The sequence below is a fragment of the Perissodus microlepis genome, chromosome 10, assembly GCF_051167445.1.
Source record: "Perissodus microlepis isolate ML-2025 ecotype Zambia chromosome 10, ASM5116744v1, whole genome shotgun sequence".
Taxonomy (NCBI): domain Eukaryota; kingdom Metazoa; phylum Chordata; class Actinopteri; order Cichliformes; family Cichlidae; genus Perissodus; species Perissodus microlepis.
In genome coordinates this window covers 32,100,687-32,120,713 of record NC_140470.1, presented here as the reverse complement: position 1 = coordinate 32,120,713, position 20,027 = coordinate 32,100,687, and the positions used below count along the sequence as shown (strand labels likewise).

Sequence of the window (20,027 nt, the reverse complement as noted above, 5' to 3'; positions counted from 1 at the left end):
TCTGCAACTGAAAATAGTTGTGGATGATTACTATAGAGATTGAAAATGTGACGTCATTCAGGGGTAAAACCGCAAACGATTCTGGGAACTCGTGGCAAGAGGTACTAGCGCACGCAGGCTTTCAATTGAAATCAGTTACACAGCGATAAAAAGAAACACAAAAAATGGCAAGAAGCTGTTGTATTATTAACTGCAAAAGCCGGTGGCATGACAGCCACAGGAAGCCGACGGGTAAAGAGATCAGTTGTTATTGGATTACGTCGTTGAAGAGAAATTGTTCGAGCCATGTTTCCGAAGTAACAAAAAGGCGACGGATGGCCTGGATTGCAGCCATTCAAAGACCAAATATAACGTCCCAGAACACTCCAGCTCACATGTTAGTCTGCTCCAAGCATTTCCACAAAGGTCAGTCTTCTGTTGTAGTTAATACGTCATTTTTCATTACATAATTGGTGATATAGGTTACAAGCAAGTCTGGCGTTGAACAGAAATTGTGGCGCTATGCTTCTTTGTTTATTGTGCATAAATAGTGAATTGTCCTCACACAATATTGCGTTTCGCTTCTGTTATTACCATGGTACATTGACAAAAACATATACTTTTATTCACAGGGTAAAACAGTTTTTTGTATCACTAATTGCCCAGTGCGATTACAGCATACAGTATTATTGTCACTGCTACATTTCTGTAACACGTACCAGAAATTATTTCCACTACTAATTAATTACCGTTGAGCTTAAAGGTCCTATTAATAAACTGTTAACGAATGTGTATTTATGAAGACAATTTGTGAGACTGGTAAACTTATGATAGGTACGATGGTCTGTCGTTCTACACGGTGCATTTCAAGGTCCTGTACCCATCTGTCGGTAAACTGTACCTGGGTTTGTTGCAGTGACCTGAAGTTACTAAACTTCATGAGTGTATGCACTCACTCCAAGAACCGTATGACTATAAATATGAGCGTGGTGAAAGTTGGGCAGCACGCTAACGTATTTTGCCCACTCTGTGTGCTCGTAAGGGTCTAACCCTTACAGCACACAATCCTTTGATTTTTCCTCGTATCTTTGACTTTTCATCAAGTCTGTCTTTGTACGGACCGGCATTGTTCTCCTTCGTTTTGTACGTAACTTTTTTGGGGGACAAAGAACAAGCAAGAAGGTATTGGAACCGGAGAATGAACGTTTTGCGGTGCTGCAAATGCTTGCATTTGATGCGGTACTTGGATTGTTTTGCCACGAGTTCCCGGCATGCAATGCGCGAAAGTCACGTGGTCTGTCAATCTCTATACCTTTCTAATGTGACGTTGTTGTCCCTGGCTGTCTTTCTCTCTCTCTCCCTCCCGCTCTGTTCCTGTGCTACTGCCACTGTAACTACCGCCCCTCCCCCCTCTGCCCAGCGCAAAGCACAAGGCGTGAAGCGGAAAAAAGTGCGCGAGAGAGAAAGAAAAAAAAATCCACAGCTCACGTCGTTCACTTCAAAGAGTCGGCTCTAACAATGAGGAATGTGGGAGGGAGTTGTGCCAGACGGTATGTTTGCAAGATGGCAGCTGTCGATCTAGCGCTTGAAGAGAGAGTCTCCCTCCTCAGGTCCTCCAGAGGCGTGAGCAGTTTGGTGAGTTTCACCATTTGTGTTAGGATGCCTGGGTCGTTGACCCAGGGCTTTGAGTTTATATATTATTTATCATTTCTAGTGTTTGGGTTTTTGTTAGAGTTCTGTCTTATGGTTTATGTCTCTGTGCATCCTTAGTTGCTGTCTCCCCTGTCTGCTATATCCCCGTGTCCAGTCAGTGTCTGTGTCTGCCCTGGTCCCACGTCTCTGTTCCCTCTGTTGCAGTTGCCTGCCTGTGAGTCTGTGTCTGTAAGTTCAGTCTGTGTTATGTTTCCTGTTTTATTTTGAAGGTCCTTGTCTTATGTTAATGTATCTGGTTTTGCTTCCCCAGTTTCGTTAGGCCTGATTTGCCCCAGCTGTGTTTCCCTCCTGTTACTCATTCCCTGATTGCTCCCTCTATGTATTTAAGCCCTGTGTTTTCTTCCATCCTGGTCGCGTCTGTCCGTCCGTGCGAGCAAGCATTAAAGCTGTTTTGAAGTACACTCTTGCCTCCGAGCGTCTGCACTTTGGGTCCTTCTTACCACCACTCCTGCCTGCACACAGCCCTAACCTGACAATTTGCTCCAGGAGCTGCGCCTGGACGACCGCGGCTTTCAGCGGTACCACCGTCTTTCCCTCGCCCAGTTTGAGGACCTGTCCCGCGTTGGTCCAAGCATCGCCTGCCAAGACACCAACTACAGGCGCTCAATCCCACCTGCAGAGCGCCTGTCCATCTGCATGTGGTTAGTAAAAGTCCTTTATTGATACCTGTGCTAATATATGCTAAACTATTGTTTATATACTGCTAACATGGATGTGATATGCTAACAGTGAATGCTGTCGGTGTTTACTGATAGCAAACTGTGGTACGGAGACGACTGTTTATATTTCTAGTGATACTCGAAAGGTCTCATCAAGTCCCGATTTAATTCAATTTGTGCTGTTATCAGTGTTAGCAATGATAGCTTGGCTGTGGTGTCATATCAAAGTATGCTCTCAGTGTTTGCTGATATCAGTTATGAGTGAGGAATTGTGAGTGATTGGCTCACTGTAGTGGTAAAAGTTGCTGCCAATCAAATTATGATGTGGTAAAGTTAAAACAAAACACAACTGACTGTTTTATATTATATGTATTATGTAATTATCCTTATAATTACAAAATGTTTTATGTAAGATTTAAGTTTTGTGATTTAAATCTGACATCACAAAAGTATTTTGAAATTTGAATAATGTATTTTGTAACTGCAGTACACATAATACTGATTTTGAACAATTTTGTCCAGGTTCCTTGTCACCGGGGACTCCTTCAGGACCAAGCGTTCAGTTACAGAGTCGGTGTGTCCACGGTGAGCCAGATCACCCCCCAGGTAGCGACGGCCATCTGGGACTGTCTAGTGGACGACTTCATGGCTGTGCCTTCACCTGGAGACTGGCGCTCCATCACAGAGGGATTCCAGGAGCGCTGGAACTTCCCTCTGTGCTGTGGAGCTCTGGATGGGAAGCACGTCCAGACAAAGGCACCCCATATATCATATAGGAGACACACATTGATATACACTAAATATTTATTCCATTTCTTTTTTGTGGTGCCCAAATTTATGAACCTGCTTGATTTTGTTTAAACAATTATTGCACACTTTTTGTAAATCCAGTAAACTTCTTTTCACTTCTCAAATATCACTGTGAGTCTATTAGTATTTTGTCATTAGTATAATATGAAATAAATTCTACATGTGTCAAATCGTGTGTCAACATTTGCTGTGTAGTAGAACTGCTACTAGATTTTCATTTCAACATCGAAAAACAAAACAAAAACAGGATATAATCAGATTGGTTGTAGATATTTAGTAAAGGTGATCACAAGGGAATCCCACTGAGTAAAAAGTTATCAGTGCTTGCTGTACATCTGATGCTACAATTGTATACCTGTGGGTGCAGCAGCAGGAGCTCAGGGACTGGGGAGCCAGGAGAAGCAACAGGGAACGCTCTGCTGCAGAATCAGTTGGTTCTATCAAGACAATATTAAATGTTAACAGGTTGAATACAATAATCATAGAGAAAGTATATACAGTGGTCCCTCATTTATTGCAGCAGGGGTTCTCAGAATAACTAGCCCCTCGCCACGCACTTTATACACCGTTTCCCCCCACACACATGAACACAGTTCTCATAAGTTGATTCTCAAAGTGCAAACCTTTGTAGATTGCAAAACGTAAAAGTATTATTATGCAGCGTTTTGTCTTCATCTGCCTGCCACTTTCATGCGCCTTTTCCCTCGCGGTGCAGGTGTGTATTTCCGAATGAGGCTCATAGTTATGGGTGTTTTTGTGCTGTTTTTTCTATTGGACGTGATGGTTATCAAAACCAAACATGATAAATTTGGCAAGCGCAGGAGACACAACACGGAGATTTGTCAATCAGGCTGCAGAATGCAATGCTGTGCAAGAAAAAGAAAAGAAAAAGAAAATCAGCGAGAAAGCGAAGCAGTGGCGGATGAACAGCGGGACCACTGTGTGCTGTTTATTAATAAACAAGAAAATATATTCCTATATGACAACATGCATAAAAGCAGAACGGTATTTGTGCGTCAGTGGGAAAATAGCGGTGGCTTGCTAGCTTTTGTGCGGCTTCCCCGGGTCAGTTTTTTGCATAAGGAGACAAGATTTATTCCGTCCATATATTCCGGCACTGGCAGGGTTGGTTGAAGGAGAACTCAAATGCATGACTTTCTGAATGGAAAAACCGTGTTTACAATGAAAAACTATGAAACAGTGCCAACAACCCACAGTGCATGCGTTCCTAATCCGCATGCCATGATTCTTCTCCTTGATATGTGGTGATGCTTTGTCCTCCTTGTTGCCTACGTACAACAGTGTGCTGCTCCCACCACACATTTCTGCAGTCCACCTAGAAACAAGAGATGCCGCAGTGAGTACAGGCCCATCCACCAGCTGACAAAAAACACTCTAACCATTCCAACAGGAGATGAAAACAGTGATATGAGTTTGAGAACTAACTGCCACTCCACTGTTCTCTTAAGTAGGCCTCCTTGATTAGGCAGCTCGTCAACAGGTGAGTGATTAATCCCAGGTGTGGCTGGCTCAAAGGCAGGAGACTCTCCAGGCCTGGCGTTGCAGCAAAACTAACACACCACAACACACACACAAACGTGTACACAGGAAAACGAGGGACCAGGAGCATATCACACCAACAAACACATGAACCTGACACATGACCAAAAATGACACATGAGCCCCTGACACGCATGGAGATGCAGAGGCACATTGGCAACATAGATTATCCACTTTATTCCAATCAAGAAAACACTGATGCCCATCTTCTTTTTGTTTTTCAAGAACCTTTCAAATTTATTCTCTTCTATTAGGTAATAATATGTTCTGCATATTCGCTGAGACAGAGCGAAACGTAAAGCACAAGCAATGTATGAACAAAAGTGAGTGAATGCAGCTTAGTAAGGCATTTATGGAGACAGATAGGGGAGGAGAAGAAGAAGAAGAAGAAGAAGAGGTAAAACCTGAACGTAACATGGAACAGGCTGTGCTAGTTTATCATCATGACACTGTGACTTGTCTAGTTTTTCGTTAAACATTATTTGCTTCTCAATAGTTTGAGTAATTCCTCTTAGGTTTGACCTCACAGGGAAAACAGAACATTTATGTATAAATCTATGACTCTTTGAATCTTGGGAACAAAAGTACCATAAGATCACCCCATAAGGAGGAGATTGGGCTGAATGAATGTGCCAATAAATTTGCCTAACTTAACATTTAAGTTGCACTAATAAATTTTCAATAAACAAAATGACTAATGAATGTACTTTGGACATATCATTGTACACTGAACCTTTCTATGCAGTCTTTCTATATATCTAAAAGCTCCTGCAAATTCTGATGCTAACTGCAAGTCTGCAGCTGAGTCACTTACACCTCTCGTCTCCAGAACTTTTAATGCGTTCAGTGCCTGCTTTCAAAATCACTGCAATGTGAAAAGGAAGCATTATTTAATGAAAACTCTCGTCAGCACATCTGAAAATGTAGACATATATATATATATATATATATATATATATATATATATATATATGTGTGTGTGTGTCTCTCTCAATAGTTTTTGATTCATATGAACAATAATTTATGCTATTTTTGCCAAGTTTGTTTGTTACGTAAGTGTTTTGCCATTAGTTTTATATGCCGCATTTTAATGGTTGAATGTTGTACTGTGAACACGGGATTGCCTGTTTTTGTCTTTTCCCCTCAGATTGTTTTATATTTTCTTTTATTATTATTATTATTATTATTATTAATATTCATAATATATGTGCTATTTAAGCTGTCATACAGGTGATTTATCAGAATTGATAAAAATCTACATTTCTGTGCATGCTTGGATGAAAACAACAATTTAAGCAGATGTAAGAGTCTCCATGCAGGGCGCTGCTGGTGATTGGAGTTTTATGTACTGCTGCCCTCCTGTGAGAGATTTATGAACCACGCTGACAAACAGTGAATAATAAATCCAGCTGTGCCAGTTATAGTTTGAAGAACTGAGGCTTATCTAAGTTACAGATTTTTGAAGCGCATGTGGGCAGTAGACATTCTGACATTGAACGGTGCTATTATGGAGCTAAATTTTGCTCCATAATAGCAGTAGTTGTATGTCAGTGATATAGAAGAGCAGGAATAAGCACTGGTTCCCAAAATGAAATAGAATTTCAAAAAGTGCAAAAAGGTAAACTTTCATGGTTCATATGAGCATGTGATGCTGTTCAGATCATTTTTTGGGAATTGTGTCTGTAATCATTTTTATGTGAACCACACATTTTATTTAACATGTACGATTGCTAAATTATGTTCATACTTATAAGACTGACAAGTCAACTGATATGCCTGACACCAGCCAAGATCAGGGAATACCTCAAATGTAACTACCTGAAGTTCAGTTCAGTTTATTTCGTATAGGTGTGACACTTCTGAGTGGAATATGCAACTTATCAGCTAACATTCCACTCACGGTCTGTATAAATAAGTATGTAATAATAATAATAATAATAATAATAATAATAATAATAACTTTATTTATAAAGCACTTTCAAACAAAGTGCTGTACAACTGTTTGAAACTAAAAAGATAAATAAATAAAAGCAATACAAGTAAAAAACACAATACAAGTTAAAAACAGTAAGAATTAAAAAACTAAAAGCCTTAGAATTAAGACATGTGGGATAGTGTGAACAAATGTGTCTTCAACTTAGTTTTAAAAACCTCCACAGAGCAGCCTGCCTAATATCTTGAGGGAGGTTGTTCCACAGAAACGGGGCACGAAAAGAAAAAGCTCTCCAACTGTCTTTTTTCTGGCTTTAAGAACCTTTAAAAGGCCAGAGTCCTGAGATCGGAGAGCACGGGATGGAACATAAAGGTGTGAAATGTCGGAAAGGTATGAAGGTGCCAATCCATTTAAAGCCTTGTAGGTGAGCAGCAGGACCTTAAAATCTGCTCGAACTTGACAAGGTAGCCAGTGAAGAGATCTCAGTACAGGGTAATGTGCTCAAATTTCCCAGTTCTTGTTAAAATGCGAGCAGCTGCATTTTGCACCATCTGTAGACCTCTGAAACTTTTCTTTGGTAGCCCAGAAAGAAGAGCATTACAATAATCAATACGTGAAGACACAAATGCATGGCCAAGAACCTCTGCAGTGTCGCTTGACAAAACTTGTCTGATTTTGGCGATGTTCCTCAAATGATAAAAGGCGGTCTTTGTTATCTCTTTTACATGAGACTCGAGGGAGAGCACCATGTCGAACCACACGCCCAAGTTTTTTTACGTTGTCCCTGCAATTTATGACACTGTCATCAATTTTCAAGATGAAATTTTGGGACGAGTGCTGACATTTTTGTGGATCTTGCATTTAAGAGAGCTAATTTAACTCTTTGTCCATCCGTGGTAGCAGGCAGTAATTGTAGGTTGTTTATATTCGCTCCACCTCCTCTCGTATCCCGTCAGCATGGCGACCAATAAAACAGCGTCGGGTGAGCGTGCTCCGATGACGTCGGGTAAACACCCATACCGTAAAAAAAACATGTTTTAAAATATAATATATTTTAAAATATATTTTTTTTACCGTATGGGCAGGAAGAAGGCAGCGCTGTTTGTTCTAAACAGCCAGGGTCGCCGATGGTGAGGACCCGCCGCATCCAAGTTCTGACCCACACACGCTTCCCAGAGCGCGTGCCAAGTATACGTCCACTTCTCCAGCGCTTCCGTTTTGAAGGATTCCATGGTGGATCACGGCGATGCAGTTCCTCCTGTACCGACGCCAGAGACGGCGGGAGTCCTCCACATCGCTCGCTAAGGCTGGGGAGCTTCAGCAGTGAGTCACGGATATTAAGCAGCGTCTGTCGCTCATACACCAACAGGCAGTGGTTTTTTAAAACTAGCAGAGACACCACTAAGAACACAAAACATAAACAATGCAGAAACGAGAGATGGCGTGCCATGACACCCGGCGCCAGGTGTGAGTCTGCCGACAATCATGGAGAGTGACTCTCAGCCTCTCCATAACACACAGAGCAGTTTCAGCAACAGCTTCCTTCAAGCTTGCTTTCTGAGGGAACGTTACAGGTCGTTCCTTCTCGCTGCTGTCAGACTCTTTAATTGGGTCAGATCCACGCACGTGGAAAAGTATTAATCACACCTCAGTGCACCCTGTCACCTTTGTACACCATGACATATTTGCGCACATACTTGTCCTTTTATGTTTTTATGTATATTTATGTTTATATCTTTAGCTCTATAATTAACTATTTATTTTATTTTTTATCTATCATAAGTCTGTTTCTACACTCATTTTCTCAGCATATTTGAGTGCTTGATTTTTGTTGTATATTTGTTGCCATGACAACTCAGTTTCCCTCTAGGATTAATAAAGTTTCTCTGATTCTGACATATGACAGTGTTGCAATTCAAGGGTAAAAATCATATAAAGGATGATATCTCAGATGTGTGTGTGTGTTTTTAGAAAATAAAAAAGTATTTGTTTTCTTTATTTTCTTGATTATATCAATTAATGTGTGTGTATGCCTAGTTCTACTAAACGAAAAGAAAAAACTTCTTTGGGGGCTGACATCAAATATAAAGGTATATAATATAAAATCACCCAGAATGGTGATTAAGACTCCAAAATAAGAAAGGCAGCAAAGAATGTTACGTTCCCATCCCACAAAGACCTTTTTTTTTAGCTTAATTTCCACATCCAATGCTACCTTTTAATCTTTGAGTCTTAGATTGCATATAGAATAGAGCTGCCACACCACCTCTACAGTTACCTCTTACAGACGTTTTCTTCTGTGTTTTACTCTCCCTGTTGTCTTGACTTGTTCCTTTTTTCCTTGAATCCTGTGCAAATGCCTAACCTTTGCCCCTGGGCATCTTTTTTGAATTACTTATAATTTTGTTATTGAAAATGTAGTTTCTCTGTTTTTACACTTTCTTTTAGATCCATTTAATCCAGGTAATCTTTATGAAAGCTATCTATATGTTCTCTGAAAACATGTCCGCTATTGTTACTGTCTGTCCCTGAAAGTGTGACGTCAGTGAGCGGTTTTACGTCTCTCTGTAAAGACGATTGCAATTTGAAAAACATGGGCGGGGCCTTGGTAAAATTCGCCCCTTTTTCTCTGTTACGTCCGGAGATGGGACACAAATAAACAGCCTCTGCTAAGCAAGCCCTATTCAACTTTGTTCGGTCAAAGAAACAATAACCATGAGTGGAAGGGGCAAGGGAGGCAAAGGACTCGGAAAAGGAGGCGCCAAGCGTCACCGTAAAGTTCTCCGCGATAACATCCAGGGAATCACCAAACCCGCCATCCGCCGTCTTGCTCGTCGTGGCGGAGTGAAGCGTATCTCGGGTCTGATCTACGAGGAGACCCGCGGTGTGCTGAAGGTGTTCCTGGAGAACGTGATCCGTGACGCCGTCACTTACACCGAGCACGCCAAGAGGAAGACCGTGACTGCCATGGACGTGGTGTACGCTCTGAAGAGGCAGGGCCGCACTCTGTACGGCTTCGGCGGTTAAACTCATTCACACCAACTGAAAGAACTAAACGGCTCTTTTAAGAGCCACACACCTCCCTTTAGAGCTTTGGTTTTAAATGTTGTACCAGTTGATTATATGGGTTTACGTTCTTTTGGTCTGGACATATACGCTGACATATTTTATGTGGTGGAAGGCTTTATGTTACGATAATGCATGACTCTTTAAATAAGAACTCTCGTTTTAATTGGTGTTCAGAGCTCTAATATGATATCTGAGTAGTTGAATAAGTTAACTGCACTACTCTTTAATAGTGTCCGACTCTGGAGGTTATTCCTGGTTGTGAGGCAGGGTTCATCCTGGACAGGTTTCCCATTTCAGGGGTAACATGGTCTCAATTTTATTTTCCACAACACTGGCCTGGAGTGGAACCAATTTGGCGAAGTAGTAATAGTGATGTTTTCACATTAACAGACATGACTCAATACACAATAAGTAAATATTACATAGAGCAATCACCCTGTAACTGTATTGTCAAATACTGGATTTACAGTTATGTTGAATTATGTAATGCATGTTTATTTAGGTTAAAATAAAACCTGTTTATATGCTAGGACTATAAAGTCCTTCAATAGTACAAACGATGCATGTAATTTAAAAAAAGTCTAGTTTGGTTGCTCCAATAAGAAATATTACATAATCTTTTCAGTTTGATATCAAGAAGAACATCAATACACGTCTGAGAACAAACATGATATGAGGCATCACTAACTGTAGAAGCACAGATTCTTTAAATTCTTATTCCAAATATCTCATAAGTTTCACTTTAACGTGCACATTTCAATCTACTTTCTTTAACTAATGCCACAATCCCGACGTGTCGCGTTGTGAATGTTAAATATAGTCCAGTGAATGAAAGCTGAAGGTCCTATTTTTTTTTTCCATTGTGAGACTGCGCAGTAGCAATTTATCCACCAAAGAAAGGGAGCAACAGCTCGACCAATGACAGGCGCGGATCTGCACAGCCTTATTTGCATACAGCGGAAATAAAAGAGAGCCGCTCTGCGCTGACGGGCACATTCTCTGCTGTGAAATAGCAAAGAAGGAAAATGCCTGAACCCGCCAAGTCCGCGCCCAAGAAGGGCTCCAAGAAAGCCGTGACTAAAACCGCCGGCAAGGGCGGCAAGAAGAAGAGAAAGACCAGGAAGGAGAGCTACGCCATCTACGTTTACAAGGTGCTGAAGCAGGTGCACCCCGACACCGGCATCTCCTCTAAGGCCATGAGCATCATGAACTCGTTCGTCAACGATATCTTCGAGCGCATCGCCTCTGAGGCCTCCCGCCTGGCTCACTACAACAAGCGCTCCACCATCACCTCCAGGGAGATCCAGACCGCCGTGCGCCTCCTGCTGCCCGGTGAGCTGGCCAAGCACGCCGTGTCCGAGGGCACCAAGGCCGTGACCAAGTACACCAGCTCCAAGTAAACTGCAGCTCTACTCCACCCAAAAAACGGCTCTTTTCAGAGCCACCCACTTCTGCTGAGGAGCACATGTCCTGAGATTTTCCACTGCAGTTGTGTTTGGTGATGATGATAATAACAAATCCTACACACTGTTTGCCTCATAATTATTAAATGGTACACTGATACAGTCTTAAATCTACAAATGACATTGCAGATGTGTATTCTGCAGAGTTTGATGATGCTTGCTCACCACAGCAGTCAACACTAAAGAAAAACAGACTGTTCCCCAAGGCTGTTGGGGCTCTCCACTGGAGTGAATGTTAAAATTCACACCAGCTGCTTTCATTTACATGTTTTCATATGACACTGTTGGATACTACTATATTCTATGTGGAATTTTTAGAACATACTCCATAATTCTAAGACAAAGCCATCATAAAAAAAACCCTTTTTTTCTAAGATAGTTTTGCCCATTTCTGTTAATTTTGTTGTCAGTATTCCATGTCATAATATTCCTCTTGTTCTCCCGATATCCAGGAGAACAAAGTTTTTAAGAAGTTGCCTTTTTGGGGTAATTTAAAAATAGGTATAAGTTTGAGTTTAGAGTATGGTGCCAATCATATATTTATTCTCTGTAATAGTCTGGATATTCATATTTCAGCCATTTGTATATATTAGAGCTATTTCACATGTTATAACTTTTTGAAAATATTATTTTATTTAATTCAGTCTGCTATGGTTCTTATTGACTTGGAGGAACTGTAACCACATAATTTCCTTTGGGATTGATAACATATTCTGATTAGGAATTTCTGGAAAAAAATATTACATTAAAACACTGTTTTAACAACTTACTTTTTAAAAGACAAGCTTTTTGATAAAACTGCATTCTGCCCAATAATCACCTAAAGCTGGATTCATGGACGAAGAGAGCCGTACGGGAGATAAGGAAGGTCAAAGGACATGTCTGCTTTTGAGCATAGGTAGGGCCAAAATGGCAGTATTCAATACGCCCATTATGAGTAAAAAGTAATGTGTAAACTTGACCTGGGAAAGGAATAATCTGCTCATCTACACAGGTCTCAGCAGACTGAAGCTTTCTTGCACTCTGACAAGAGACGAGCTCATTTGTTAACATGATGAAATCTTGAAGAATCTGTCATGAGTTATTTCATTGGCTATAATGAGATCAGCTGAGCAGCTGATTTTGTTTCATGTAAAAAAATAATTTCAACCCAGATTCAAAAGGGTTGAAATTGGATTGAAAAAGAGCAAAGTAATGTGGTTTAGTGCACTTCAAGCAAATATACATCAGTCTGCTGAGATCATGGAAAGCCTGTGTAGATTGAGCAGATGTATTTCAGCTGTGCAAGAGAAACCAAATCCCCCAGTGTAAAAGATCGAGCTTTCACATTACTTCTAATCCATAGTGGATTGTGGGTGTTGTTACTTCGTCCCTAATCCGGCTCCTTGAAAGCCGGTTTACTGATTTACTCGTCCTCAAACATGTCACCTTCCTGCTGCAATGTCTGGATCTGCTCCACCTCATCTCCCAAAAGCTCAAAGTCTAACCCTCCTTCCACAAACTTGAATCAAATCCTTTCTAGCTCTTTCAGCCCTCAGCTTTTTGAAGTATTAAAAATGGGAGGTTTTAAGTCCTGCTGTCCACCACAAAGGACAATGAATAAGTTTTATTGTGAAAGGGTTAAACTTATTGTACATTTATGACATCTTAATAAACCAAATTGAAGATTGTAATGTGGAAGAAACAATTTCATCTTTAAGAGAAACAGAATCTCTGAAAACAGTTATCACGTAACCTCCCTGATTGCCATAGAATGTGGAAGCTGCAGTGCCTGCCATTTTGACAAAAAGTTAATGTTCTCTGTTTCTGTTATTTTAAATGAATGACATTGCAAGAATGTGTACTGCGAATTTTTTCAGCGTATCTCTTTATATTTATATCTACTTATATTTTGGGTTTTAAAGCAGTAAAGACAGCAGGAAATTTGTACGCGTTTTAAAGATGCATTTTCATTTGCAGTAAGTGCTTCAAGAACAAAATAAAATGAAAAATGCTAGTTGTTTGAAAACAAAAACAGACTTTGCTCAGACATCATGAGGAGGCTTTGGTGTGAGTCTTTATGATAGATGTGTAGATAGTTTACTGGTAGTATTCTCACATCTCCACATTTGATTTAGGCCAGGTGTTTAGACTGGATATCATCTTTGATGGAACCCTGTCAGGAATTTGTGTCTCTTCCAACCTCGAATCATGTGTTAGACTAATGAGTTAATCACTATATTATATCTTATTAAAAACAAATAAAGCTGAAATCGGTTCAGGTCCACACTGGGGCAGGAAAGTGGACGGGGCTCATGAAATTTGATTCACCAAAAAAAGAAAAAAAAAGAAAAGAAAAAAAAACATGGCAACGGTCTTCAATTACGTCCGCTACTCAGAGATAAGACTAGAGAGCTCGCGTGGGACGTTATTCAACTTTGTTCGGTCAAAGAAGAAACAATAACCATGAGTGGAAGGGGCAAGGGAGGCAAAGGACTTGGAAAAGGAGGCGCCAAACGTCACCGTAAAGTTCTCCGCGATAACATCCAGGGAATCACCAAACCCGCCATCCGCCGTCTTGCTCGTCGTGGCGGAGTGAAGCGTATCTCGGGTCTGATCTACGAGGAGACCCGCGGTGTGCTGAAGGTGTTCCTGGAGAACGTGATCCGTGACGCCGTCACTTACACCGAGCACGCCAAGAGAAAGACCGTGACTGCCATGGACGTGGTGTACGCTCTGAAGAGGCAGGGCCGCACTCTGTACGGCTTCGGCGGTTAAACTCATTCACACCAACTGAAAGAACTAAACGGCTCTTTTAAGAGCCACACACACCTCCCTTTAAGAGCTTTGTTCTTTGATGTTTCCTATCCTGTTAATCTTCTGATTCCGAACTATGATAATTAAAAGGCATTTGATTAACTAGTCTCACTAGTAAGTCAAAGGCATGTGGTAGTTAAAGAGATTATCAAGGGGTCACTTGGCATGGCTGTCTCTGAACCTTCAGCCTTTGAGTATGACAAACGTTTATGTAACAAGGCAAATACAAGCAGCGACATGTCTTTAAGCCACACACCAAGGAAGTACAGCTTCAGTGTGTTGTCTGCTAAAACTGATCAGTTCAAAAAACCATCATGAAAATTGTTGTCACGTGTTTTGTGGCTTTATTAAAGGATAGAATCAGAAGGACTTTGTTTATTCCCATGGGGGCAATTAACAGACAACAGAGCAGCATAGCGTTGAAGATAGACCTGGCAGACACGGGCAATAAGAGTGAGATAATAAATACACAATATACACAAATTAGTTTTGAAATTAAAATTACTGAAAGGTGAATAAATAACTGAGTAAAGTGTCGGCAGTATAAAAAGAGTGTAGTTTATGGGTGTGGGGAAATAGTCTCATCTGCTGGAGTTAAAAAGCAAAGTGGCTTTGGGGACAAAGGTGGCTCTCCTCCTTTCAGTCCTGCAGGAAATGCAGCGGAGGCGTCGCCCAGAGGGGAGCCATTGAAATGCGGAGTGAAGAATGTGAGGGGTCGTTGATGATTTTGGCAGCCTGTCTAAGGGCCTGTTGGCTGAAAACCTGTGCCAGAGTTCTGACAGGCAGGCCAATGATTTTAGAGCACACTGATGCAGTGTGCTGCAGTCTGTTCCTGTATGAAGGCTGAGGGAGTGGAACCAGCAGGTAATGGAGAAGGTCATGATGCTTTCCAGGAAGGCATAGTAAAAAAGTCATCATGATGGGTGTGCTGACTCCAAAGGAGTTGAGTTTCCCAAGGAGGTATAGCCGTTGGTGGCACTTCTTGAGAATCTCCTCAGTGTTGGCAGAGAATTTCAGAAGGTTGCCAAAGATGGTTCCCAGGTATTTGTAACTCAACTACCTCCACTGGCTTCCCATGGATGGTGGTGGTGACTGAAGCAGCCAGATCCCTCTGCCTACTGGAGAAGGTCACCACCATCTCTTTGGTTTTGCTCACGTTCAATTCAATTTTGGTGCTGTCACACCACTCTACAAACTCCTGCAGAGCGGCCCGTGGTGTTGTGAGGGGATACGCAATTAAAGCATATATAGAATAATTAAACAACAATGATCTCTGGTTCAAATTCACAAAGATGGTGGTGGCACTTATGTTATAAGTTGTTGCTGGAAATTCAAAGGATACTCATTTTGAGGCAGCATCTTAACCGTCACGGTTGTTGAAAGATGTTTTTTTTTTTTTTTTTTTTTAAAGCCTTTATTTTCAAGTTACCTGGCAATTTACATCAAAGCACATGTCAAGACATTACAATTTGCAACACACACACAGAAAGAATAGAGATTAAAAAGAAAACATACTCAAAATTATTTATCTATTCATATGTTTAAAAGATCCCAAGGTAAAGGACTATTGTTCTTCTGTTTTCTCCTCCTCAGATCTGGAAAAATGTTTTTACCAACAGCCTCACTGCTAATCATTTTTTTGTTTCCCAACCACTTTAGTTCTTGTTTTCCAAATGTGGGTATTAATAATACACATGATTAACCAGAAAAGCCATCTTTTACTATCAAACATTTTTCTTACTTTATAGCTTTTATGTTGTTATCAATGTCAAATCCCACCCTAGCCATTTGTTGTCTAATTTCTGTTGTTCTATAACAAGATCACAGCAGATGTTCCAACGTTTCATCCCCAGCACACTGTGACTTTGGACATTCCTTAGTAGTAACGTAGAAGCTTCAATGGACTACTGCTCTAAAGCAGTGAAAGAGCAACCCTGATCCACCTTAAATATATGAATACATAATCTTTTAGGACGTGTTGCGATTCAACAAGTAAAGTAAAGGATTATATTTGTACTTTTTTTTCTCTGATTAGAAATTGTACTACACATTTCTTTCAGTTTGATTTCCAATTAAAGCTGGACACAAACATATGTGGTTTGAGAAATCAGAACATGAACAACTAACAATGAAGCAGCACAAATTATCTTATGTCCCAAATACCTCTCTGTTTCCCTAAAACACTGCATAAATGTCATGAAACCTGCTTTCTCAGCATCACTGAAAAAGGCGAGCATTTCATAGGTTCAATTACACAGAGGGCTGTTGCCGAGGTTTCCTTTACTTTACATTGTGCGACTGCCAGTAACTTTTCACCCACTAAAGAAAGGGAGCAACAGCTCGACCAATGACAGGCGCGGATCTGCACAGCCTTATTTGCATACAGCGGAAATAAAAGAGAGCCGCTCTGCGCTGACGGGCACATTCTCTGCTGTGAAATAGCAAAGAAGGAAAATGCCTGAACCCGCCAAGTCCGCGCCCAAGAAGGGCTCCAAGAAAGCCGTGACTAAAACCGCCGGCAAGGGCGGCAAGAAGAAGAGAAAGACCAGGAAGGAGAGCTACGCCATCTACGTTTACAAGGTGCTGAAGCAGGTGCACCCCGACACCGGCATCTCCTCCAAGGCCATGAGCATCATGAACTCGTTCGTCAACGATATCTTCGAGCGCATCGCCGCTGAGGCCTCCCGCCTGGCTCACTATAACAAGCGCTCCACCATCACCTCCAGGGAGATCCAGACCGCCGTGCGCCTCCTGCTGCCCGGTGAGCTGGCCAAGCACGCCGTGTCCGAGGGCACCAAGGCCGTGACCAAGTACACCAGCTCCAAGTAAACTGCAGCTCTACTGCACCCACCCAACGGCTCTTTTCAGAGCCACCCACTTCTGCTGAAGAGCATCTCCGAATGAGAATTAAAAAGCTACTAAGCATAAAATCGCCGTTAACTGAAATGTCATTTACTCATTAAAAGTAGGAACAATAGGAAACAACACAGTTTTTGCAAATACAGTATACACAATTACTGTGCTTTGATTGTTTCACTTATCAAAAGTAAAGGTTAGAGTGGTGTTAAATATAAGGTCTAGTAGCAATTATCAGGCTAATAAAGACGGGGTTCAGCCCACAGGACAGTTTTGGAAAACATGAAGGATGTATGTCCCAAAAAGGATGACGCTTTTGTGGCCTTCAATGTAAAATAAGTTCGACAATCATCTGCTCAGTCGCAACTAGCGATGTGTCGAATCACCATTAAAACGTTTTTGTGTTGCTACAGTATGTAACCGTCTTCCCACATACATCGCACACAGCATCATTTCTATGCTGAATGTAAATACATGATCTGTGAACAAAGTCAAGTTTGCGTGTTTTGTGTCTGGGCTTCTTATTGGCTGCACTCTTGCGGAGGCGTAGCACACACATGAATAAGAGGCAGAAGGCAATTATAGTCCCTATTAACAGGGTACTGCCCACTATCCTGCTAAGTGCAGAGTTTACTTTTGTCTGTATGTCGCATTTACGATTAAAAATAAATGTAATCAAATTAGATATTTATTTTTTCATATGGGAATTGATCCTGCAACATGAAACTATGGTAGTGGAAGTATTGATATTTCAGGATCGCTCCTCATGCCACACCCCTCAGTGAGTGAGTGAGACGGTAGACAAAGGTGAGAAGGAGAGTTGTGCCACAAGAGCCGGCTCTCTGACAACAGCCGAACTTTCCATCAGTAGTCGCAACTGTGGCTTACTGTTTTCCAAGTGCGTTAAATAATCCACATGACAAACAAGAACAAACTTTTACTGTAAGTAAAATGCCTTCAGAATGTAAGACATGAACATGTCAACTTGTATCAAGTTAGAACTACAACAGGAAAAACTGGGCTTTGGCAGTAAAACCGGTTTGACTCGGATCGCATTTAAAAAAAAAAAAAGCAGGATCCACTTCATCTAAACAACAATCCTGTTCTGCAGGATTATTAATCTGATTAAGTTATAAAACAATTGAAGATATTTACTGTATGAAGAAAATTGCACATAAAAATAGCTGGACTGATGTCTGCATTTCTTAACCTATCAAGATAAGCCTGTCTATCACTTTATTTTTCTTTACACTGGTTTGAATATCACTGTAGTGATATGTTGTTTCCGTGACATAAAAGTATTATATTTTACAATAATATATTATTATATAATATTTATTATTATAAAATTACACATGTAAGACATGAATCCTTACAATAACTAATTAATATATATATATATATATATATATATATATATATATATATATATAAAATATATATATATATATATATATGTTTTTCCCTATGTTAATACTGTCCATATGTACATAGCGCTGCAGAACTGTACCCCCCCCCCCCCCCAGCATGTTTACACTGAGTAGGAGATGCTCTGTATCTCATTGTACAACTGTATAGTGACAATAAAGGCATTCTATTCTATTCTATTCTAACTACGTTATACAGAAGCCCAATAAAGGATTTTAAACAAAGGTCCATCCAGGCTGTGTTTATATTATTAACTAAAGTAATTAATAATGACGGCCGTTGTAATTTATTGTTCTAAAATTAGTCTTTAATCTTTTTTAAACGTACTTTTAATCTCGTATCCATAAAGGCGCACATTTCAACCGCCTTGAAGGGAGTGGTTTCCTTTAAATTTTCAAATTCTCTTGGTCCAATAGCTGGGCTGATCCCGAACACGCGGGATACTTGTCTGAACCAATCAGCGCTACCCTAGCTCTGCCTGTTCCAATATAAGCGAGCGAGTCACCCCGCTGAAGCATTCGTCTTTTGCTGAGAAAACAAGTGACTCGCATAAGGAAGAAAATGGCCAGGACCAAGCAAACTGCTCGTAAATCCACCGGAGGAAAAGCTCCCAGGAAGCAGCTCGCTACCAAGGCTGCCCGTAAGAGCGCCCCAGCCACCGGAGGCGTGAAGAAGCCCCATCGTTACAGACCTGGTACCGTTGCTCTGAGGGAGATCCGCCGCTACCAGAAGTCCACCGAACTACTGATCCGTAAGCTTCCGTTCCAGCGCCTAGTCAGGGAGATCGCTCAGGACTTTAAGACCGACCTGCGCTTTCAGAGCTCAGCCGTCATGGCTCTGCAGGAGGCTAGCGAGGCTTACCTAGTCGGTCTGTTTGAGGACACCAACCTGTGCGCCATCCACGCCAAGAGGGTCACCATCATGCCCAAAGACATCCAGCTGGCCCGCCGCATCCGCGGAGAGAGGGCTTAAGCTGATCTTAGACTAGTTTACACAAAACACAACGGCTCTTTTAAGAGCCACACATCTTCAGTAAGAGAAAGGAGGATTATTATTATTATTATTATTATTATTAATTTTTTAATTTTTACTGCACTGGGTCAGTGTTTGAATAACACTTTATCAGAATATCTGAAGCCTTGTCACCCAGTGTTTAAAGACTGAGAGCCAATTGAAATAGATTAATTACATAAGTGAAATTTGCATTACTTAATATTCATGTTTTGTGATTAATGCTTATGACAAATATCTTAAGATGGCCAAGAAAAAAGGTTGGGTGCTTGTGGTTTTAAAAACCAGACCTAGTAAAGTTAATTTGTTAGTACTTTACGTGGCTGTAGCATAACTACTTGTCTGCAAAGGATGATCCTGCAGGAAGGGTGCTAAATGAAAAAGGAAAGATATGCAAGTGGCAGTGAGTCTGTCAGAAGTTGCCCCACAAGCTATGTTGGTTTTTGGTGAATATGATGGAACGTATCACAAAAAGTACCAATATATACCGAGAGTTGCAGTTTTTACCTCTCGGGATAACATAATTGAATAATACAAAATAAGCACAAGTAAGACGGTGTGCATGCAGTTATCATTTCTTCTAAAAAAACCGCTAAAATAAAGATAACGCTAAAACAAATTGCACAACAACGTGTGTACAAATTTCCTGCTCAGTCTTGGCCTCAGGATGTATAGAGGCAAGAATCAGGTGCACCCAAAGGGAATAAGTGCATTAGCACTTATTAGCCGAGCACGAAGAGGGAGAGTGAG

At 41.0% G+C, this 20,027-nt stretch overlaps 5 protein-coding genes across 5 annotated transcripts; all 5 read left to right on the top strand.

Annotated features, from left to right (window-relative positions):
- The first annotated feature begins 9,330 nt into the window (after positions 1 to 9,330).
- LOC146379701 (histone H4) lies at positions 9,331 to 9,740 on the top strand. The gene has a single exon (XM_084941026.1). The coding sequence runs from the start codon at positions 9,370 to 9,372 to the stop codon at positions 9,679 to 9,681; it is 312 nt and encodes a 103-aa protein (XP_084797152.1). The 5' UTR covers positions 9,331 to 9,369; the 3' UTR covers positions 9,682 to 9,740.
- Positions 9,741 to 10,702: 962 nt separating this feature from the next.
- On the top strand, positions 10,703 to 11,559 carry LOC146379700 (histone H2B 1/2). The gene has a single exon (XM_084941025.1). It carries the CDS (start codon positions 10,749 to 10,751, stop codon positions 11,121 to 11,123), a length of 375 nt encoding a protein of 124 aa, XP_084797151.1. The 5' UTR covers positions 10,703 to 10,748; the 3' UTR covers positions 11,124 to 11,559.
- Positions 11,560 to 13,612: 2,053 nt separating this feature from the next.
- LOC146379699 (histone H4) lies at positions 13,613 to 14,268 on the top strand. Its single transcript, XM_084941306.1, has one exon. The coding sequence runs from the start codon at positions 13,632 to 13,634 to the stop codon at positions 13,941 to 13,943; it is 312 nt and encodes a 103-aa protein (XP_084797432.1). The 5' UTR covers positions 13,613 to 13,631; the 3' UTR covers positions 13,944 to 14,268.
- A 2,121-nt stretch (positions 14,269 to 16,389) lies between these two features.
- On the top strand, positions 16,390 to 17,253 carry LOC146379698 (histone H2B 1/2). Its single transcript, XM_084941024.1, has one exon. The coding sequence runs from the start codon at positions 16,437 to 16,439 to the stop codon at positions 16,809 to 16,811; it is 375 nt and encodes a 124-aa protein (XP_084797150.1). The 5' UTR covers positions 16,390 to 16,436; the 3' UTR covers positions 16,812 to 17,253.
- A 1,542-nt stretch (positions 17,254 to 18,795) lies between these two features.
- On the top strand, positions 18,796 to 19,292 carry LOC146379697 (histone H3). The gene has a single exon (XM_084941305.1). It carries the CDS (start codon positions 18,828 to 18,830, stop codon positions 19,236 to 19,238), a length of 411 nt encoding a protein of 136 aa, XP_084797431.1. The 5' UTR covers positions 18,796 to 18,827; the 3' UTR covers positions 19,239 to 19,292.
- Positions 19,293 to 20,027: the final 735 nt, after the last annotated feature.